Source organism: Artemia franciscana, chromosome 17 (genome assembly GCF_032884065.1).
Source record: "Artemia franciscana chromosome 17, ASM3288406v1, whole genome shotgun sequence".
Lineage (NCBI taxonomy): Eukaryota > Metazoa > Arthropoda > Branchiopoda > Anostraca > Artemiidae > Artemia > Artemia franciscana.
The window spans coordinates 16,073,573-16,098,192 of record NC_088879.1 but is presented as its reverse complement, the minus strand read 5'-3'; the positions used below and the strand labels follow the sequence as shown (position 1 = coordinate 16,098,192).

General features: G+C 37.6%; 1 protein-coding gene across 1 annotated transcript in view; it reads left to right on the top strand.

Moving 5' to 3' along the window:
• Positions 1-13,895: 13,895 nt before the first annotated feature.
• The window catches only part of LOC136037920 (NADH dehydrogenase [ubiquinone] iron-sulfur protein 4, mitochondrial-like), a 55,861-nt gene continuing 45,136 nt past the window's right edge, over positions 13,896-24,620 (top strand). Inside the window, exons 1-2 of the mRNA XM_065720775.1 lie at positions 13,896-14,052; positions 22,806-22,965. Of these exons, the coding sequence (XP_065576847.1) occupies positions 14,000-14,052; positions 22,806-22,965 (213 nt within the window). The 5' untranslated portion in view covers positions 13,896-13,999. The remainder of the gene's footprint in view (positions 14,053-22,805; positions 22,966-24,620) is intronic.

Sequence of the window (24,620 nt, the reverse complement as noted above, 5' to 3'; positions counted from 1 at the left end):
GAGAATGTGCTAAACCGAGATACAGTTGCAGGAAAAGATATAGATGAAAATGAAAAAGTTTGTGATACCTTGGATGTGAAGGAAGATTTGTTTAGTGAGGAAGAATTAGCGACAGTACTAGAAGGATAAAAAAATAATAAGGCCCCAGGTGCTGATAGTATGATTAATGAGTTCCTTAAATATGGTGGCTCTGAGGTTAGGAATAAGCTACTGAAGATTATGAACATGATTTTTGAAAAAGGGGAAGTACCCAATGATTTTAGGAAAACCTTAATTAAACCACTGTATAAGAAAGGTGACAAGAGTGAATGTCGTAATTATCGAGGCATTAGTCTGGTCTCTGTAGGTAGCAAATTACTGAGTAATATGATACTTTTTAGACTGAGACATGCTGTAGACAAAGTTTTAAGGGAAGAACAATGCGGTTTTAGAAAAGGTAGAGGATGTGTCGACCATGTTTTCACTCTTAGGTTAATAATTGAGAAGTCCCTTCGTTGTCAAACACCTTTGGTCCTTAGTTTTATCGATTATGAGCAAGCTTTCGATTCTGTTGATAGAACAGCGTTAACAAAGGTCTTATCGTTATATGGTATACCAGAAAAATACATTAAAGTGATTTGCGCTATGTACGAGAATAATACTGCTGCGGTTAAGGTAGGAAATGAGGTTGACAACTGGTTTTGTATTAAATCAGGAGTTAAGCAGGGTTGTGTTCTATCCCCCTTTATATGGATCATTTTGATGGACTTCGTCTTAAGGAGCACAGGAAAGGCAATTGGAGACCATGGAATCAAATGGGGAAGAAGAACGCTCCTGGACTTAGATTATGCTGATGATTTAAGCATATTAGATGAAAGTGAGAGCAAAATGAATGAATTTTTAGAGGTTTTGCGAGTTCAGGGTGCTAAAATAGTCTTGAAAATTAATGTTAAGAAGACTAAGTCACTAAGGCTAGGAATAAGTGAAGATGAACAGGTGACCTTAGGTAACGAAAATATTGATCAGGTTGGGAGCTTCAGTTACCTTGGTAGTATTATTAGTAAAGATGGTGGGAGCAGTGAAGATGTTAAAAGTAGAATAGCTAAAGCTCAGGGTGTTTTTTCACAGTTAAAAAAAGTTTGGAAGAATAGAAAGATAAGCCTACAAACCAAGATTAGAATATTGGAAGCTACAGTGATGACAGTGGTCAAATATGGCTCTGAAGCATGGACACTCCGAAAAGCAGATGAAAATTTACTAGATGTTTTCCAGAGAAATTGCCTACGGATTGTTCTGGGTACCCGGCTGACTGACCGTATTTCAAAAAGTAGGTTGTACGAAAAGTGTGGTTCAATCCCGCTTTCTGGGGTATAATGAAAGAAAGGTTGAGATGGCTAGGCCACGTTCTACGGATGAAGGATGACAGATTACCGAAGATTGTCCTTTTTGGCCAACCGTCTGGGGCTACACGGAAAGCAGGTCGTCTTTGTCTGGGTTGGGAGGATGTCATAAATAAGGATTTAAAGGAAATGGGAACTTCCTGGGAGGGTGTAAAGAGGGAGGCTTTAAATAGATTAGGTTGGAGGAGGAGCGTGCGTAGCTGTGTTGGCCTCAGGCGGCTTGGTGCTGCAGTGAGTTATTAGTAGTAGTAGTAGTAGTATATATATATATATATATATATATATATATATATATATATATATATATATATATATATATATATATATATATATATATATATATATATATATATATATATATATATATATATATACATATATATATCTATATTCACAGGTAGGACACAGGGACACAACTACAACGGCGCGTAACTAAAATGGCGCATAACGACTTACGTGCGCGGGGGTCTTGGGGGGCGCGAAGCGCACCACCAACTAGGTGCTGGGGTTGCGCAAAGTAGTTTACGCGCCATTATAGTTGTGTCCCTGTGTCCCCCCTGTGAATATATATATATATATATATATATATATATATATATATATATATATATATATATATATATATATATATATATATATATATATATATATATATATATATATATATACTAGCTGTTGGGGTGGCGCTTCGCGCCACCCCAACACCTAGTTGGTGGGGCACTTCGCGCCCCCCCCAAGCCCCCCCCCCGTGCGCGTAAGTCGTTACGCGCCATTGTAGTTGTGTCCCTGTGTTCCACCTGTGAATAGAGATAGATATAAATATATGTTTTTAACTACGTAAAACATGCGAATATACAACATTCTTCGCTAACCCATTGTCTGTGCATATAAATAGATTGTCAGGTTTACTGACTCTTGAACATGCAACATATAATTGTCCATGGGAAAAACAATCCGTATTCAGATCTATACCTCATTATTCTAATGATGTGTCCCTGTGTCCCGGTCGTCATTTATATTCACTGTGTCCCGGTCGTCATTTGTGTCCCGGTGTCCCAGTTTGTAATTTCTCTTTGAGTATCCCGGTCGTCATTTATATTCCCTGTGTCCCGGTGTCCCGGTCGTCATTTGTGTCCGGGTGTCCCGGTCTGTAATTTCTATTCGAACAATCCCTGTGTCCCGGTCGTCATTTATATATCCCGCCTGTGACCACGGCGTCGCCGTTGTAGTTGTGTCCCTGTGTCCCGGTCGTCATTTATATTCCCTGTGTCCCGGTCGTGGTTTGTGTCCGGGTGTCCCAGTCTGTAATTTCTCTTTGAGGTTCCCGGTCGTCACTTATATTCCCTCTATCTCGGTCGTCATTTGTGTCCCGGTCTTTAATTTCTCTTTGAGTGTTTTTTCCTTTTAGTTTTTTTTAGTTTTTTACCTTTTTTCTTTTTTCAGTTTTCTTTTTCTTGTTTATTTTTCAGCGTCACTATGAAGTACATATCGACGAACCTTTGTTTTTTTAACTTAAATCTGGTAGGCATTGATGACCTTATCCAAGTCAAAATCCCAAACCCAATCATCATCGCTATCATTTTCAGTTTTGATATGTTTTGACTCTCGCTGTCCAGGTGGATTTTCATCTAACTGCTCGGTTTTGCGTTCTTTGATCGCAAGCCTGTTTTCTTGCTGTTCTTGTGATTCCCCGGCACGCTTTCTTTTCTTACTTTCCCTATCAGCTGCAAGCCTGTTTACTTGCTCTTCTTGTGATTCCTCGGAACGCTTTCTTTTCTTACTTTCTCTATCAGCAGCAAGTTTTTTGGCATAAACTCTTTGAGCAGCTTCCTCGGCTGCTGCCATTGTAGGTTCTTCAGTCATTTTACAATTAAACATTTTTCCGTGAACAAATGTCTTAAATACCATTAATGACGTCACCGTCATAGCAAAAATGACGACAACTAACTTCATGACGTCAGTCGACACAGAAACATGACGTCACCTGACAGACAGACACACAGACAGACAACTTATTTTTATATATATAGATATATCTATATATATAAAAACTAGCTGTTGGGGTGGCGCTTCGCGCCATCCCAACACCTAGTTGGTGGGGCGCTTCGCGCCCCCCAAGCCCCCCCGCGCGCGTAAGTCGTTACGCGCCATATTAGTTACGCGCCATTGTAGCTGTGTCCCTGTGTCCCACCTGTGAATAGAGATAGATATAAATATATATTTTTAACTACGTAAAACATGCGAATATACAACATTCTTCGCTGTCCCATTGTCTGTGCATATAAATAGCATTTATATTCCCTGTGTCCCGGTCGTCATTTGTGTCCTGGTGTCCCAGTTTGTAATTTCTCTTTGACTGTCCCGGTCGTCATTTACATTCCCTGTGTCCCAGTGTCCCGGTCGTCATTTGTGTCAGGATGTCCCGGTCTGTAATTTCTATTCAAACAATCCCTGTGTCTCAGTCGTCAATTATATATCCCGCCTGTGCCCCCGGCGTCCCCGTTGTAGTTGTGTCCCTGTGTCCCGGTCGTCATTTATATTCCCGGTCGTGATTTGTGTCCGGGTGTCCCAGTCTGTAATTTTTCTTTGAGGTTCCCGGTCGCCATTTATATTCCCTCTGTGTCGGTCGTCATTTGTGTCCCGGTCTGTAATTTATCTTTGAGTGTTTTTTCTTTTTAGTTCTTTTTTAGTTTATTACATTTTTTCAGTTTTTTTTTTCTTCTTTATTTTTCAGCGTCACTATGAAGTACATATCGCCGAACCTTTGTTTTTTAACTTAAATCTGGTAGGCATTGATGACCTTATCGAAGTCAAAATCCCAAACCCAATCATCATCGCTATCATTTTCAGTTTTGATATGTTTTAACTGTCGCTTTCCAGGTGGATTTTCATCTAACTGCGCGGTTTTGCGTTCTTTAGCCGCAAACCTGTTTTCTTGCTGTTCTTGTGATTCCTCGGCACGCTTTCTTTTCTTACTTTCTCTATCAGCTGCAAGCCTGTTTTCTTGCTGTTCTTGTGATTCCTCGGCACGCTTTCTTTTCTTACTTTTTCTATCAGCAGCAAGTTTTTTGGCATAGACTCTTTGAGCAGCTTCCTCGGCTGTTGCCATTGTAGGTTCTTCAGGTCATTTTACAATTAAACATTTTTCCGTGAACGCATGTCTTAAATATCTTTAATGACGTCACCGTCATAGCAAAAATGACGACAACTAACTACATGACGTCAGTCGACACAGAAACATGACGTCACCTGACAGACAGACACACAGACAGACAACTTATCTATCTATATATATAAAAATAAGTTGTCTGTCTGTGTGTCTGTCTGTCTGTCAGGTGACGTCATGTTTCTGTGTTGACTGACGTCATCAAGTTAGTTGTCGTCATTTTTGCTACGACGGTGACGTCATTCAAGATATTTAAGACATATGTTTACGTAGAAATCTATTAATGTTTAATTTTAAAATGACTGATGAACTTACAATGGCAAAAGCCGATGAAGATGCTCAAAGAGTCTATGCAAAAAAAACTTGCTGCTGATAGAGAAAGTCAGAAAAGAAAGCGTGCCGAGGAATCAAAAGAACAGCAAGGAAACAGGCTTGAGGCTGATAGAGAAAGAAAGAACAGAAACCGTGCCGAGGAATCAAAAGAACAGCAAGGAAACAGGCTTGAGGCTGATAGAGAAAGAAAGAACAGAAAGCGTGCCGAGGAATCAAAAGAACAGCAAGGAAACAGGCTTGAGGCTGATAGAGAAAGAAAGAACAGAAAGCGTGCCGAGGAACTACCAGAGCAAAGCGGAAACAGACTTGCTGCTAAAAGAGAAAGTGAAAAAAGAAGGCGTGCCGAGGAATTACAAGAACAGCAAGAAATCAGGCTTGCTGCTGATAGAGAAAGTAAGAAAAGAAAGCGTGCCGAGGAATCACAAGAACAGCAAGAAATCAGGCTTGCTGCTGATAGAGAAAGTAAGAAAAGAAAGCGTGCCAAGGAATCAGAGCAACCTGAAAGTTATCGCCTGGCATTCAGGTACAACCCAGTCGATGATTATAGCTTGAGTAGATGTGTTCAAATCGGGACAATGTCTAAAATTTGTCCCAATTGCAAGGCCTTGAAATTCAATGGTGAAACAATGGGAATGTGTTGCGCCTCAGGAAAAGTTAAACTTCCTCTATTGGCTGCACCACCAGAGCCATTGAAGGCTTTCCTTACTGGAACTACGTCAGAATCTAAGCGTTTTTGTCACAAATCAGAAAATACAACTCATGTTTCCAAATGACGTCGTTTGGAGCCCAAATCGAAAATCCAGATCAATTTATGTCTACTTTCAAAGTAAAAGGGCAAATTTATCAAAGAGCAAGGTCCCTTCTACCATTCTCAGGCGAGAATCATAAATTTTTACAATTGTACTTCATCAGTGATAGAAATTCTGAATTGAATGCACGTTGCGAAATTTCTCCCAACGTTGAAAGGACAATCGTTTCCCAATTGCAACATCTTTTCCACGAAAATAATAATTTAGTGCATCTGTTCAAAACAGCCATCGATTTGATGCCTACTGATACGCATAAAATTGTTATTTCCGCTGACAAAACGTCTCCTGGCCAACATGTGCGTAGATACAATGCTCCAACTATCGACGAAGTGGCAATCGTTATGGTCGGTGATCAGTTTTTACCTCGAGATATTATTCTTCATAAGCGAAACGCTCAGTTGTTAAGAATTGCTGAAACTCATCGATGCTACGATGCCCTACAATATCCTATTATTTTTTGGGATGGAGCCGACGGCTATCACTTTAATATTAAATTGAGGAATCCAGCCACTAACAAAGAAATGAATAAGAAATGCAGAGCAATGCATTATTATTCCTATAGACTAATGATTCGGCAGGATGAAGAAAATTATATTTTAAAATGCCGTGAATTGTTTCACCAATTTGTCGTTGATATGTAAGCTAAAATTGAATCAGAACGTTTGCTATATATCCGCCTGAATCAGACCAAGCTCCGCTCTGATCAATACATTCATTTGCGAGATGCAGTTATAAATGACGGTAATACCACAAACGTTGGAAGATTAACAATTTCACCTTCGTCATATGCTGGCAGTCCCCGTCATATGCATGAATATGCTCAAGATGCTATTGCGTATGTTCGTCTCTATGGTCGTCCAGATTTATTTATTGCATTTACATGTAATCAATCTTGGGACGAGATACTGCAGCTTTTACTTCAAGGACAATCGGCGGTTTATAGGCATGACATTACGGCCCGTGTCTTCCGGCAAAAGTTGAAATCACTGATTGACTACATAGTAAAACTTGAAGTGTTTGGGTCAGTGCGATGCTGGATGTACTCAGTGGAATGGCAAAAACGAGGTTTGCCACACGCACATATACTAATCTGGCTACATAAAAAAATTACTTCGAACGAAATTGATGATGTGATTTCCGCTGAAATACCTGATAAAAATGTCGATAAGGGGTTACATGATATTATTGTAAAAAATATGATACATGGACCTTGCGGTGCACTGAACGAAAATTCACCATGCATGGCCAAAGGAAGGTGCACAAATCAATATCCTCGACTTTTAGTATCCAACACAATTACTGGCAATGATGGTTACCCACAATATAGAAGAAGATCTACTGAAGATGGCGGTAAAACAGCAATAATAAAGAAGCGTAACGGTACCACCATCGAAGTAGATAACCAGTGGGTTGTTCCATATTCCCCATTATTATCAAAAACATTTAATGCACACATAAACGTTGAATACTGTAACTCCGTAAAGGCAATCAAATACATATGTAAATACGTCAGAAAAGGCAGTGACATGGCAGTTTTTGGCTTGCAGCCCGAAATCAAAGATTTCGACGAAATCGTACAATATCAGGCTGGAAGATACATAAGCAGTAATGAAGCTGTTTGGCGAATTCTTTCATTTCCGATACATGAACGTAGTCCAGCTGTTGTTCACTTAGCGGTACATTTATAGAATGGTCAACGTGTTTATTTCACGGAAACCAACGTGCAACAAAGAGTCCTGAATCCACCGGATACAACATTACTTATTGTACCGGATACAAAAATCCAAAGATCAAAATTAAGAAACACAGAATAATCCTTAGAAATCAATACCAATAGACAGAAATCAAGACTCAACTCTGGGAATCAAGACCAAACTGCAAAAATCAAGACTAATACATAGAAATTCAGAAAAATCCCATGGAAGTCAAAGTCGAACTATAGAAATAATTTCCCACCTCTGAAAATCATGGCAAACACATAGAAATCCTGACGATTTTATAAAAATCAAGCCCAAACTGTATAAATCAGGACCAGCCTCTAAAATCAAGACCAATCTGAAGAAATCCAGAGGTTAATATGAAGAAATTTGGAGAAAACCCATAGAAATCATAAATTATGCATAAAAGCCAGACAAACTCCCAAAAATCCACACATCAACATGTACAAATCCGGAACAATCCTTAGAAATGAAGACAAATGCATAAAAATCAAGAAACAACCGTAAGAGTCAAGATCAATCTGTAGATATCATAACCTTGACTTAAGTTCCGTCCGGCCTTTGTGGCTGTATTGAGGCTTTTTTTCTTCTGACCAAATGATGAATATGACGACAGTACTTCAATCTATCTGGCGCTAGACGAAGTAGCTGAGGGAGGCTATGGGCCAAGAATTTGTCGGTCCATCTCTTACGAGGTCGGCCTATGGGGCGCGTGCCTTGAACTATATAGAAATCATAATAGAAATCATAAATGATGCATAAAAACCAGACAAACTCCCAAAAATCCACACATCAACATGTACAAATCCGGAACAATCCTTAGAAATGAAGACAAATGCATAAAAATCAAGAAACAACCGTAAGAGTCAAGATCAATCTGTAGATATCATAACCTTGACTTAAGTTCCGTCCGGCCTTTGTGGCTGTATTGAGGCTTTTTTTCTTCTGATCAAATGATGAATATGACGACAGTACTTCAATCTATCTGGCGCTAGACGAAGTAGCTGTGGGAGGTTATTGGCCAGGAAGTTGTCGGTCCATCTCTTACGAGGTCGGCCTATGGGGCGCGTGCCTTGAACCATATAGAAATCATAATTGAAATCATAAATGATGCATAAAAACCAGACAAACTCCCAAAAATCCACACATCAACATATACAAATCCGGAACAATCCTTAGAAATGAAGACAAATGCATAAAAATCAAGAAACAACCGTAAGAGTCAAGATCAATCTGTAGATATCATAACCTTGACTTAAGTTCCGTCCGGCCTTTGTGGCTGTATTGAGGCTTTTTTTTCTTCTGACCAAATGATGAATATGGCGACGGTAGTTCAATCTATCTGGCGCTAGACGAAGTAGCTGTGGGAGGTTATTGGCCAGGAAGTTGTCGGTCCATCTCTTAGAAGGTCGGCCTATGGGGCGCGTGCCGTGAACCCGTCCTTCGAATGTGATTTTTGGGAGCTGGTTGGCCGACATTCGCTGGATATGGCCAAGCCAGCGGAATTGCTTGCTTCTGACCCGGTCCATGATGGTGCGGGGACAATGGAGTAGTTTTCGGAGTTCTTCATTTGAGACTCGGTCAATGTAGGTGATCCCTGCAATGCGTCTAAGGCATTTAGTTTCAAATGCGGAGATTCTTCGCAAATCATCAGCCTTTATTGACCAAGTTTCGCTTGACTATAAAGCAATTGGTATTGTGTGAGAGTTGAAGAGCACCTTCAGAGAAGTTGACAGAGTCTTGTTTTTCCAGATTGGCAGGAGGTTCTTGAAGCTGGCGCCTGCCAGGCCAAGTCTTCGTTTGATCGATTTCGAGCAGTCGTTATCAGAAGTTAGGAGGCTCCCTAGGTAGACAAAGGAATCAACATTTTCTACTGGCTCTCCTTTTATTGTTAGCTACACGTTTCTTGAAATAGGGTCTCTAGACACCCACATAGCCTTGATTTTGGCTGTGTTAACGACCATCCCAAAGGCCTTGGTTGCCGACACTAGTTCGTCGGTGTCAGCTTGGAGTAGATTCTCTTGACTGTTGAATTTTTTGATGTGATCTGCGTATGCCAATTTATCGATAAGCTTCTCTCCGATTTCTGCACCGTCAACAGTCTTGGCAAACGATAGCGCTGCGTAGAGGAATAGGTTAAAGAGGTGGGGTGACAAGAGACAACCTTGAAGAACGCCCGCCGATTCAGAAGCCCTCTGTCAATCCCTCGGGCGTTTGGGCTTGGCTGACGAAATGTGAATACTTGTCTCTTATCAGGATTACTATGTTTTCAGGGACTCCATAGTTTAGCAGGATGTGCCATAATCCATCTCGCCATATCAAGTCAAAAGCCTGCTTGAAATCAATAAAGAGTAGTAGCAGCTCTTTCACAAACTCGATATACTTCTCCATCATTTGCGGAGTGGAGAAAAACTGGTCTATGGTAGAGCGGTCTTTTTCGAAAGCCAGCTTGGTATTCCCCTAAGATATGGTTTGTCAGAGATTTCAGACGGTCAAGGAGTACTTTGTAAGAATCTTTGCTGGTTGGCTAGTTAAACTTATTGGTCTGTAGTTGTTACAGTCGCCCTTTTCCCCCTTTTTAAAAGGGGGACGATGGTGGCTTTCGCCTAAGATCTGGGAAAGTGGCCCGTTTCACAGACACTTGTTAATACTTTGTGATAGATATCGACCAGTTCTTCTGGGCTTGCTTTTAATAGTTCTGACTGAATACCATCCGGGCCTGGGGCTTCATTGATTTTTAGAGATTTTATTGCTGAGAGTACCTCATCTCTTAGTGGAGGAGGGCTTGGGTCTACTGGGTACTGCGGTAGTGGGAAAGATAGTAAGATGTTCGGGTCGGGCGTTATTGTGGGGTTCAGTTTTTCACTGAAGTGATCCTTCCATCGGTCTCGTCTTGCCTCGGAGTCCATGATTGGGAGCCCGTGTTTATCTAACAGTGTAGGAGCGGCCGATGACTTCTTTTTTGACAGTTCACGGACTTTCTTGTAAATGAAGTGGCTATTACCTTTTGAAAGGCTTCTTCACACTCACGAAATTTATCATTGACGTAGTGTCGTCGAGCTTGCCGGATTTTCTTTCCTACTAGGTACTTCAGCCTCTTGTACTCGTCTTTGCTTTGTCGATCTACCTTGTTAGCATGGACGCGCTTCTGCACACATAAATCACTAATTTCGGGGATGATCCACGGTTTATCCGAATGGGTCTGAATTCCCAGGATTTCATTAGCAGTTTCTCTGATGATGGATGCGCTTTTGTCGACAAATCAGTCAATTTCTTCTGCTGTTGGAGCTTCCATGGGTTGGATTCTTGACAACTTGTTTGAGAGTGCTGTTTTATACCTGTTCCTTTTTTCTATGTTTTTCATCAGGTCGACACGAATTCTTGGTAAGCTTTTCTTAGGCTGTTGGGGCTTCCGAATACGCAAACGCAGCTCAGACATGACTAGGATGTGGTCGGAGTCGAAGTCGCCACCGGCTATGGAGACTGTGTTCAGTACTGATGATTTCCATCGCTTTCTAACAAGTATGTAATCAATCATGTTTGCAGTGCGGCCGTCAGGGGATCTCCAAGTAACCTTTCTTCATTCTCTATGACGGAACATGGTGTTCGTTATGAAAAGTTCGTTATCCCGACAAAAGTCGATGAGCATTTCACCCCTGTGGCTCTGCCGCCCATGCGCAAACTTGCCCATGATGTCTTCAAGTCCATCATTTGAGTGTCCGACAATGGCGTTGAAGTCCCAAATCAAGAACAGAACCACCTTCTTGGGACCCGTGTAAAGGGTGTGTTATAGTTGGCTGTAGAATTCTTCGGCTTCCTGGTCTTCCGGAACGAGTCTGGGGCGTAAACTTGGATTGTTATCATGTTGGCAATGGTTCCTTTCAGACAAATGGTGATAATACGCTCAGAGACAGGATGGGCGGCAAGAAGAGACTGCTTGGCTCGCTTGGAGAGTAGGAAACCGACACCTTGGCGGTGAACTCCATCACTTCTTTCAGACGTGATGAGTGTGATGTCGTTTATTCTTTCTATTCCTGTGGAGGGAAGGTGAGTCTCAGAAAGTCCAACGATGTCCCAGCGGTAACGGTTCATCTCGTTTAGGACTAGTTCCCTTTTTTCCTGGTTTGCTAATGTGCGTACGTTTAGCATTCCTAGTGAGAGATATGTTTTTGGGGTTAGGATAAACGAAGTCTCCTCCGACTGGAGAGTCGTCAAATCGGATAAATGATCGTCGGCTGCCCCGGACGTGGTAACAAAATCATTTTCATTACCATAATTATCAACATAATTGTCATAATGAACATTTTCATTGTTGCAATCTGCAATTCTTGGTCTCATACCGTCAGTTACCCCGGACGTGGTAGCACGAGTTCTTACTTTTTTATTCGCCATTTTCATAATTTATATTTAAGAGAAGGAGTTTCATGGCTAATTTGTCGGGGTAGCGGGAAGCCAAATCTTTCTACCCTTAGCAGAAGCCATTGTCCATGGAGCTGGATCGTCAGCCCTTCACAGTCGTCCCTTTAGGAAGGGAAGGGATCCTTCCGTTCGGTGGTCTGCGACGCCGAGCAATTTTTCCCATTGCTGGGGGAAGGTGTGTAACCGCCGGGACATGTCTACACGCCATTGGGCCTTGCATGGTGTACATCAGAGCGGCCTTCCTCCTCCTACGCCTGTATTTCTGACCCTCGGGCGAAGGTGTCCCAGTTTCAATTATTGACCCCCAGGAACTAGGTCCCCCCTTGGTCCACGCCTTCTATGAAGGTATCATACATCTGTAGAACGTTCCCCTATCCGCCACCTGGGGACGCTCTGAGTGGCCTTGGGGAGGTCCCCTACTGAGAAAAGACTCAATAAGAACTCGTAACCTGTGCATAAAAATCCAGATCAAACCGTAAAAACCAAGACCAAACTATAGAAATCAAGGTAAAACTCCAAAATGAAGACCTGTCTGAAAAAATCAAGGGCAACATCTAAAATCAAGATCAATTCGTACAAATCATGATCAGACCCTAAAAATTCAAACAAAATCATAAAAATTAATACCAAACCAAAGAAATCAAGGCCAACCTCTAAAAATCAAGTGGTCAGTATTTAGATATCTTGTGCAACCACATAAAAACTACGATCAACTCATAGAAATCCAGACAAACTCACAAACATTAAGAGATAAATATGTAGAAATCAAGACCAAACCATAGAAATCTAGACCAGGCAGTAAGAGTCAAGAGATCAACATATAGAAATCCAGAACAATCCTTAGAAATCAAGACCCGTGTAAAGAAATTCAGATCAAACCGCAAAAGCCAAGACCAAGCTAGAAACCAAGGTCAAACTCCAAAAATCAAGACCAATCCAAAGAAATCAAGGGCAACAACCGAAAATCAAGACCAATACCAAGTCATGACCAGACCTAAAACATCCAGACTAATTCATAAAAATCAAGGCTAAACTGAAGAAATAAAGGTCGATCTCTAAAAGTGAAAACCAATCTAAACATAAGGAGATCAAAAGGCAAACCTCTAAAAATCAAGACCAATCCGAAGAAATCAAGAGGTCAATAAGCAAAATTCTGGAGCAAGCCCATAGGAACCATAACCAATGCAAAGAAATCCGGACAAAACCGTAAAAACCAAGACCAAACTCTGGAAATCAAGATTAACCTCTAAAATCAAGAATAATCCGCAGAAATCAAGGGCAAAATCCGAAAATCGAGATCAATTCACAAAAATCATGAACAGATCCTAAATATCCAGACGAATTCTTAAAAAATCACGGCCAAACCGAAGAAATTAAGATCAACCTCTAAAAGTCAAGTCCAAAGCGAAGAAATTAAGTCGTCAATATTTAAAAATATTGTGCAACTCCATAAAAACTATGACCAACTTATAGAAACCCAGACGAACTCACAAAAACCAACAAATAAATATGTAGAAATCCAGACCAAGCCATAGAAAATGGGACAGAAAATGATAGTGCCCAATGCTTTTCTGGGGAAAGCGTCAAAACTGAGAGTAAAACCAATAACTTAAAATAGCTTTTTAGTGGGGTTACAACACAAAAAATATAATTTGTCTAAATAGTGCAAGCTTAAAAATTGTTTTTTGCAGGTTTTGGTTTTAAAAAAGCAGTTTTAAGAAGGATAACCAATCAATTTGTACAAATGTTTTGTTTTTTTTAAAACCTCTACATATTGACTGCTTTTAATGCTTCCAGTTTCCTGTCCCAATTTTTTTAGAAAACAAATGGTAATCTCTTTCAGAGCTATTACTTTTTGTGCTTTGATAGTGCTTTTAGAGACCCTGAGTAGTATCATAAATTTCGTTGTTATGTTAAACCTAATACTGTGCCATTACCATCATTATGGAAACCTTCGAGACACACCTAATGCTTGACCCTTTTTGAAATTGCTGTTAAGCCGTCTGGACCTCTGTTTTAAATGCTTTTTGCATGTATTCAAAGTGCCAATTTTTTGACAGCTATATTTACAAAATCATAGGAAATAGTATTCGGTCTATTTTATTTCTGCATTCTCGCTCTTTCAAAAAGTGTTTTTGGAAGAAAAAGGATAACCTCGTCGAAAATTATCGAAAAATGATTTGCTCTAAAATAATTTCAAGAAATAGCACAAATTTGATTAAATTAGGGTAAGCATCTAACAGAAGCACAATTTACAACGTGATATTCAAGAATGCTGGTTATTTGTCTTCCAGAACTGCTGGCACCTGTCTGTTGTTCTGTCTGTAACTGGCTTCCTTTTCATTTAGCCTACTTCAAAATAAACTGTGCAAGTCTAGAGAACATAACATAACCTCTTGCTTAGGTAATTTCTTTCCTTACTTGGCTAGAAATAATATGAAAACAGTTTTATATGTCTTTCTATACTTCTTCAAAATAAAAACCTAGTGATTATTTCCTTTGCAAATTTTATTTTGGACCCTTAGTGACACCTAGTTCCTTTTTATTTGCCAGTGGAAATGGTAAATATTTTGCAGTTCATACGATTGACTAACCAATAAAGTAAACACAGCCTACCATTCAATGTTCTTTACAGATATAGGCCTAATAATTGTTTCTATTGCAAATTCAAATTTAAGCACTTTTTTATATAATCTAACCATAAATAATTTTGGCACTGAGAAAACATTGTATTTTTATGTCAAAAATAATCAAAATGCCCAATTTAATTGAAAATTTGGCATCAAGAAAGAAGAACTTAAGAGCTTAAAAAGTGCTTAAATTTGGATTTGCTAAAGAAGCAATTATTATATTCATAATGAACCTAAAAAAAGGTGTCAAGTGATATGTTCAAAGTTTGAGACCAATAGTTTAGATCTTTTTTATACCCATAATTTGGTCAGTTTTAAGAGCTCTAAAAGGGCTTCAATTTTAATTTGCAATAGAAGTGATTATTATATTTGCAGAGAACATAAAAAAAAGGCATCAAATGGTATGCTCACTTTATTGGTAAGTCAATTATATGAACTGTACAATATTTACCATAGAAAATTGTTACCAAAGAGGTGCATAAGATCCTACTAAAAATGTAGAGATAAATCAAGTAAACTACAATTTTACTCAGTGCCTATTTTTGTGCTCTTCCTCGGCTAAATATAGTAGTTATTTCACTTACAAATGCAGAAAACCCCCTTCCCTTTACAGCCTTAATTATATTTTAGAGAGTCCATAACTGACATAGTGAGTAAACAAGGCTACTTTGCTCTTTTCAAATATACTAAGCAGTTTGATCATTTTAGCTATGTATTTGCTCATTGAGGAGTGAAGATATGATATAAGCCTAGCATGGCTAGATGCAAAATGTAGTAGTTACAATAATTTTGCATATTATGAAGTATGAATTGTTTTCTTTACATGTTTCCTTCTCAAAAGCCCCTAATCTAGACCTCTACCATCAACTTGCTTACAAATTCACCCCCTGTCCCTCATGATGGTCTTGTATAAAGCTTTAACAATGTATTTTGGTAAATTGGGAGGAATTTCTTTTACTGAGCTATGAATCAGGTGAATTTCCCATTTGATTTTTCTTTTATACTCTTTCCAAATATAATAGTTCTTTTACTTGGATATTCAACTTTAAACTTTTTATGGACCCTTAAGATGATGTATTTTTCTCTTATTTTGGCTATAGAAAAGTGTCCAAAAAGAATAATTCTTACTTCATAATATACATAATAATTATACTTAACACCTTAAGGTGTTGGTAAGTTGTGATTTTTTTTAAATCAATCTCTATAATTTTTTTCCAACAGAAAATTTCTATATTTTTTGCTTATTATAATGAAACAGTAGAAAAGTTATGAAAATAATGCTGTACTGATTTCCCTGAAATTTACTTTTTCCTGATAACCTGAAGTGGGAATAATATTGGCAGAATAACACAAATTACATCTGAACTTTTATATGTCCAAGTTTGAATGCTATTTTGGAAAAAATAACTTGTCAATAAATCTAGGAAAAACTGTTTTTATAAAGAAATATAGCCTATATCTACTATAAGTGTGACAAATCAATATCCCATGTTTTTTTCTTGGCAAAATAAATTGTCTCTTAAACAATAATCTATCAAAGTGAAAAATATAATTATATGCATTTTAGGGTGGGGTGTAAGATAAGCCAGAATATTGTTTCAAAAACTCAACAACCCTGAGCCAAGATTGGCTGAATTCATATTTTGGAGTAAAAAAAAACAAAACAAAAATTAATTTTTTTAATAATTTACCAAGAAGAAATTTATTATTTTAATAATTTAAGAAGAAGAAAAAGAAAATGACATCAAAACATAAAATAATTTAGAACAAATATTTACATAACACATACAAGGAATACATCTAACATCTCCTAAAATAAATAAAGTTACAAACGAAGCAAAATTTACAAATTTATAAAGATATAAGAAAGGTCAATAAAAATGTAAAAGGGGAAGAAAGTGAGGGACCCAATACAGCTAAACAGAAAAGAGAAACTATTATGATGTTTTATGGATTCAGTTCTGTAACAACTTTTTTTGAAATTTTGAAGTAAAGCACCAAATGAGAGGCAAGCTAGGTGTTGGCTGACAGGCAGGAACTGCAGAATCCAGACATTAGTTGTGTTTTGGTAATGTCATTTCTATGCAAGGGTTTAGTAAAAATATTTGGAGGGCTCATTTTTGGATTCAAGGTATGCTAAAAGGCTAAATCCAGAACTCCAAATGGTAATACCCCTTGAATGTTATGTATAAGGAATGTGCCAGGGAAAATAAAGTCTAAAATTATTAAGGCTATCTATCTTTCTATTGGTGTAGGTCCTTATGAATCTTATATATTTTGAATCAGCATCAAAATTTGATTCTTTTGATGTATCTAATGTTATCAAGACCCTGCTTTTTAATGTTTTGGTTGCTATTGAGCTGCTTTGCTCCTTACTTACAGTTTGTTACCACAAAGTGTTTGAGGCGTGTGTCATTATTACTATCTTTAAGAATTTCCCCATAAAAAGTTACTGGCGTTCAAACCTTGAAGCAAATTAGTGCTGAAATTTCACCAAGCCAAACTTTGAAAGCCAAAATTCACTATAATAAAAAAGATCTAATAAATATGTAATAGTGATATCATACATAGTCAAAAGTTTTCTTCAATTTAATAATTTTGGAGTTGAGCATACACTGTTTAGGGATGCAGAGTGACAGAGGAGTAACATAGAAATTTGAAATTACATCCCTTATAAGTTAACCTATGGGGTAAAGGCACCAGTGATTTGACAATGCAATTTTGGAACCACTGTAAAAATTTTCCTTCAAAACAAGATAACACTGTGTTTAGTCATGACTTGGAACACCTTCTCTCAAAACCTTCATTATATTTTGACAGTGCAAAACATGGACACTATATCCAAGACACCCTGATAATCAAAGAATATTCAATTCAATTAGTTGCCTGTTTTCAACACAAAATGAGCTCCTGACAATTTTGGATCAGCACCAATGCATGAAGATACATTCTGATCATCTCTAAAATGTAGCTATATTGGCTTTTTCTTGATAAAATTAAGTTAAAATGGTAGCTAATATTATGTTGATGAATCAGTGTTCATAGTGTTGAAAATTCTTGTTTGATGTAGTAGAATACTAGAATGACTAAAAATGTTCCTTCAGCCAAAGTCAAATGTTGATATGTTGATTTCTATTATGAGAAATGTTGATTTCTATTATATAGAAATGTTGATTTCTATTATGAGGTTCATTTTTTTTAGAATATCTTGTAGTAACATTGTCAAAATTTTTGACAGACAGCAACACCCTGTCAAAATATAGATAACTCTGCTGAAACTTCACTGAACATGTAAAACTGATGAGAAACAATTGGTGGCGAAATTCAAGTGTCCTCTGAGAAAAATATGGTTGTCAAATTTTTGGGTACTTTCTTAACAACAAGAGATTTTGATGATAATTTTTTGTAATAATATTTCATATGAAGAAAACATGAATTTTTCTTTGTAATCATAGCTTTACTGATTTGATGCTGGATGCTAGATTCTTTCATCATCTGAGGAACTGCTGCTTGGCCTCATGCTATGTTCTTATTTTTAAGCATTTGACTTGGTTGATCACAGCACCCTAATCAGAGCTGGATTGACTAATTGTTGGGTCTGATTCAAATTTTTTGCAGGGCTCCCTCTATCTATTAAATTCTTATGCAAAATTCAGATCCAGGATATATATATATATATATATATATATATATATATATATATATATATATATATATATATATATATATATGTATTTATATATATATATATTATACATGTATCTTTTCAAGCCCTAGTAAGCATTAAAAGGATAAAACAGGGGCTGGGGACAGGGGTGCCAAAACATAACAAAACCATATTTTGATGGGTTTTTTTGCAGTGTAGTCTGGCTGCTTTAACTTGGTTAGTATGTATTTTGTTTTAATTGCAGAAGCTAAAAATTGTACAATGAAGAACTGAGTGAGTACAAAGTTATAAATTAACATACACACAGGAGTGAGCAACACACAGGCTCTTCGTCTGGAAGAAACCTTCTGACAAAATCGAAGTGCATGGGATTCCCATTATCTGGGCCTCAGAATTCATTGTTCTAGAAAAATATGCATCTTTATGATGTGAATTAAATTAAAAAAAAGTTTTTTTTAAGTGAAAGTAAGGCCCAACATTAAAACTTAAAATAGAAATTACTCCATATATAAGGGAGACTATCGCCTCTTCAATGCCCAGTTCTAATTCTAATTAAATGGTCTTTGTGTTTCAGTATTTCTTTTTTTAGGAATTTGGACTAAGGTGTAATTTTGCAGTAGCTGACTATGTATAATAAGTGTAAAAATAGTAAAATAATAAGTAACCAGATAGGGTAAAGGTAGCAATGATTTGACAGTTTTTGTATAAAAAAAAAAAAAAAAAAAACACTTTCTCTACTCCAGAAGGCTTAATTTAGAGACTTTTGGTTTGAAAAGAGTTTCAGTATGTAGAAAAAATATCTATGAATCTAACTGTTTGATTAGAAGTTTGAAGTTTTATTAGAAAAAGGTACAAAATGCCGATTTTCTTAAATTGGAACATTTTCACCTACAAAGTCGACAAAACAAAAAAGTTATATGTTTCCAACACAAGTCAGAACCCAATTTGACACGTGTTGAAATACTTGGGGACTACTTATGGGCAGATCCTGGTGGATCCAACATACCTATTCTTTTTAATTTGTTTTTTTATTTTTCTTCAATTTTTTTAAATGTGTAAATGTATAAAATGCTATTCAGATAGCAGAAGCAAAGAACTGAAAAAATGCCTCAAGTATAAGGACAAAATTGGATAATCATATGGAGTGTAATCATGTGGCCTTTATTAACCCTATCCGGAATAATGGTCCAGCAAAGATTTTTTGGTTGTTCACAGTTACAGTGTTGTCAACATTTGGCCATTTCAAAGTTAATCTACCAGTTTGATCAAATTAAAAAAAAAAATTGTTTGGACTATCCTTTGTCTCAAAAGCCCAGAATTCTTGAAATATGCATGCCCTCCTTAAGAAGTTTGTGACACTAAGGAGTTTAACATGTTTCATTAGCAATTTGGGCGGGATAGAAATTCAAAGCTAATTAGGGACAGGCTCAGTGAGCATATTTTATATTTTACAGCTATTTGAAAGAAAACATGTAGACTAAGAGAGGGTGTACTTCAAATTTATTCAGTGATAAATGAACTAGGGTAAAGGCCAGAAAAAGGGCGATTGGAATGATTGGGCCCAATCGGGCCCCGCGTTAGAAAGGGCCCTGCACCACCATCGAAATGGACAATTGATTTTCGAAATTTTGAAGTGTTCTTAACAATTCCTGCAAGTGTTGTTTCTGGAGAGAGATCATTTTCCAGGCTAAAACCAATGAAAAAACTATGTGACATCAACAATAAATCAGGATAGACTAAATAGTTTAGCAATCATGTTGACTGAAAGTGAATACACAAGGAAAATAGATTTCAAGACCATTCTAGAAGCATTTGTAGAATAAAAATTTACCAATATATAAATCATTTGCCTATATTAAGTAATGTAAATTTCAAAAGACATTTTAAGCACTTTCCTAATATCTAAGGAAAACAAACGTAATTAACGTTAGCACAAAATGAGTACAAAAAAGAATAAAACTGTAAGCTCAAATTGAAGAAACTGGACCATCAAATGAGATAAGATTAAGAGAACAAGCTGTGAAACGAAAATGTATGATGGGTGATGATGAACAACCAAGACCAGCAGTTCTCAAACTTATTTAGACAGTGTACCCCTTTTTACCCACTATACATTTTAGTAAAAATTCCAAATAAGTCTTTCTCTTCTGATATCTTTAAAAGCAACCAGTAAGTAAATCACTTCCAAGTACTAATCAGATATGTTTGTTGCATTTTAAGAAGCTGCCAGTGAATTCGATTCAAAAATATAATTATTTTGAAAAAAAGAGCAATGTCAAGTCGAAAACAAACAGATATATAATAAGGCTGCTGTCACAATCCCTTTCTGCTCCTGATCCACTTACTAACACCTAAGGAACCTGATAGACTTCACTCCAATTGATTTCTGCATATCAAAAGAATAAATATTACTGTTAAAATTATTATCATTATTGGTGACTGACAAAACTGAGCTGATGCTCAGGCCATAAAGGCCCATTGTCTCCAAACCCCAAAAGTCTACCAATAGCTATTGGGTTATTGGTGCCTCTCTGGGGCGGCAATTTGGTATAGGACTTGCCTATCTCTTTTTGTCTTTTGCAGATGCGTCTTCTTAGGTAGTGTCAAGATGTTAAATATTTGTTTTCCTTCGTCCTTAGAAACCCTTCAGACTGATTTGGGCTGGATACACTCTTTCCTGAAAAGAGAGGGGAGAATCACCTAGCGCTTGCCAGCCATCAGGGACAAGCTGCACTTGGCTGTTAGAACCAGTGCTAGTAAAATAACTCCTTTCTCCAACCTTGGATTGCTCCTCAAGGGATTTTTTGTCTCATGGCTAGCACTTCATATGTCCAGGGTGATTGATCCCCTTCACCCTCAGTGCATGATTTTGACAGCTGTTTACTGGCTTCAGTCAACCCTCTCTTGGCATCATATTACACAAAATACACTGTCTCATGGTCAGATGCTGGGTAGGATGGCCAGTGGCAGCATGAGAAGGTGTCATCCTACTCCCAAGATATATATATATATATATATATATATATATATATATATATATATATATATATATATATATATATATATATATATATATATATATATATATATATATATATATATATATATATATATTAGCTGTTGGGGTGGCGCTTCGCGCAACCCCAACACCTAGTTGGTGGGGGCGCTTCGCGCCCCCCCCCCCGAAGCCCCCCCCCCGCGCGCGTAAGTCGTTACGCGCCATTGTAGTTGTGTCCCTGTGTCCCACCAGTGAATATAGATAGATATATATATATATATATGTTTTTAACTACGTAAAACTTGCGAATATACAACATTCTTTGCTGTCCCATTGTCTGTGCATATAAAAAGATTGTCAGGTTTACCGACTCTTGAACAGGCAACATATAATGGTCCATGGGAAAACAATCCGTATTCAGATCTATACCTCATGATTCTAATGATTGCCCTTGAGCTTTGTTGATGGTGATTGCTAATCGACCATTCCCTGTGTCGCCGTCGTCATTTATATATCCCCCTGTGCCTCCCGGCGTCCCCGTTGTAGTTGTGTCCCTGGGTCCCGGTCGTCATTTGTATTCCCTGTGTCCCGGTCGTCATTTGTGTCCCGGTGTTTCAGTCTGCGATTTCTCTTTGAGTGTCCCGGGCGTCATTTATATTCCTTGTGTCCCGGTGTCCGGTCGTCATTTGTGTCCCGGTCTGTATATACATTCGTTTTTGAATTGGGCTTTTTTTTAGTTTTTAGTTTTTTACCTTTTTTTTAGTTTTTTTAGTTATACCTCATGATTCTAATGATTGCCCTTGAGCTTTGTTGATGGTGATTGCTAATCGAACATTCCCTGTGTCCCCGTCGTCATTTATATATCCCCCTGTGCCCCGCGGCGTCCACGTTGTAGTTGTGTCCCTGTGTCCAGGTCGTCATTTATATTCCCTGTGTCCCGGTCGTCATTTGTATCCCGGTGTCCCGGTCTGTATATACATTCGTTTTTGAAATGGTATATGATGAAATAAATTTTTGTATTTTTCCCCTTTTTTCTTTTTAGTTTTTTTTTGGTTTTTACTTTTTTGTTTTTTTCTTTTTTCTTTTTATTTTTTTTTATTTTTTTATTTTTTAATTTTGTTTTTCTCCTTTATTTTTCATTTTTTTCCTTTTTTTATTTTTTTTCTTTTTTAGTTTTTTTAGTTTTTTAGCTTTTTTAGTTTTTTATTAGTTTTAGTTTTTTTCCTTTTTAGTTTTTTTGTAGTTTTTACCTTTTTTTAGTTTTTTTAGTTTTTTTTTTACTTATGTCCTGGTCGTCATTTATACTGCCTGTGTCCCGGTCGCCATTTGTGTCCTGGTGCTTTGTTGATGGTGATTGCTAATCGAACATTCCTTGTGTCCCGGTCGCTTTCTCTTTGAGTGTCCCGGTCGTCATTTATATTCCCTATGTGCCGGTGTCCCGGTCGTCATTTGTGTCCCGATGTCCCGGTCTGTAATTTCGTCAGTCGAAAACATGACGTCAGTCGACACACAAACATGACGTAACTCGACAGACACAAACACACACAGAGAGACAACTTATTTTTATATATATAGATATATAATGCGATTAGGAATGGAAGCATCTATTGTAAAATAGAAGATTCCATGTTCCAAAAGTTTCTTCAGAATTAGTTGATTTCTTAGACGTGTGATTTTTTTGTTTAGGAGATCTTTGACAACATCAGCTATTGTACGTAGTGATGTCCCCTCAGATGTATTGAAAGTTAAAGAAGCCCCAGTAAAGGAAATTCAAAACGTGCTCCAGAGTCCTGAAAAGCTGAAGCTTGATGAAGACCTAAAAAAAGAAATTACCATTGAAGGCGTTGTAAGTTGGAATTCAATCAGTATTACTCTACGTATTTTTAATAAAATAGCCAGGATATTGTTGTTGTTTTTTTTTGGGGGGGGGGTGAAACAACGCGTAACGTGGTTTCAGTTAATGTTTTAAATAATAATGGTTAATTATTGCGTAAATTCCGCACTAAGAAAACCGAAAAAAAAAATTGTTCACATCATGCAAATTCAAGCGTTTAACTATTGCTTAAGTTCACGTTTCTCCAATTCTGTTGTTATATTTCACTGTCATTAAGCAGGGCGGCCACAAATTCCCTAAAATCGAGCGAAGGTCCTTAATGGTCCCTTAAATTGACAAAGGTCCCCAAAGTCCCTTTTCTTGTTTTGATTTAAAGCTCTGTATCCTGAAGGCTACCAATACCTGTGAGTATATGGTTTTCAGTATTTTTGTTTTGATTGAAATTCTTGGTACCTGTTTTGGCTTATCTAAGAAAGAAAAAACTTGTTGTTACATAGCTTGGAGCGTTAATGTCTGGATAGAGCCAACAGACTAGTAATGAAAAGGAGTGACCCCCTTTGCCTCTGGAGTCAATAGGCAAGGAGGCGGCAGGGTTCAGTTGGCTTTGTTAATTACTTAGAAAACTCTTTTCTGTGTGTCTCTTTTACACACAGAGAAAAAAAAAGAGAATGGGTCCAAGCACAAAATACGAAGGAGGTGGTGTTAATTAGGTTTCTTGCACGATTTTGAGCTTACATACATTTCTTGAACCATTAGACTACTTCCTAGTACCCCTTTTTATTTGAATGCGTTTGTGGTATTGACCTATATATTTTATACTCTCTTCTTTTTTTAAGGTTTAGGGTTCAAAGTTTCATTTTGAATAAGAATGGGAAAGTGCAAATACAAGGAGACTTGGTTGTAAGAGAAAGATGTGACGTGATACCAAATGAAAGAGTGGTGTAGACCCATTCTAAGAGATCTGTTCTCTTTCTACTGTTCTATCCTCAATACATCGCATGTCTGCTATAAGGGCTCCTACGCTTTACTGCATCACGTCCGAACTGCTGAACATAAGGAGAATGTGAAGAATGTTGCCGTAAAGATAATGCCGAATCAGCTCCATCTCTCTGGAGCATCTTCCATGGAGATCGGCAAACTGACCAAAGTGCCCATGAACTTTGGTGCTTATCTAGTGTGGGATGAAACAACAGTTGCGGAAATTACATGGACTCTGAAGATGATTGAGTCTGGCTATTCTGGGAAATCCGCAGACGGAATAGCATATGTAGTTGGAAAAATGTTCAGAGATACAGTGATCAAGAACATCTTCTTTTGCCGAACTAAGTTCGCTTACTTTTTAACGGAAGCTCTTGGACCCCATTTCCGGAAGATGACCCTTGATGAAGTCAGCAACAGTTATTATATTGTCGAGTTTTAACGAAACCACAAACTCAGAAAGTAGAAAAGATAATGGTCCGATAAAATGAAACGAGTGGTAGAAATACATCTGAAGACTGCGTTTATTGGACATACACAGTTGAAGTCAGAAATAGCCAGAACGATCGATGAAAGTGGTTTATGTATCTCTAAAATAATATTAATTTGTGATGGTCTGAATGTGAACAAAAAACTTCTCCGACTGATTGATAGTGAAAAAGGTGAATTAACAGGTAGCGAAGGTCTTC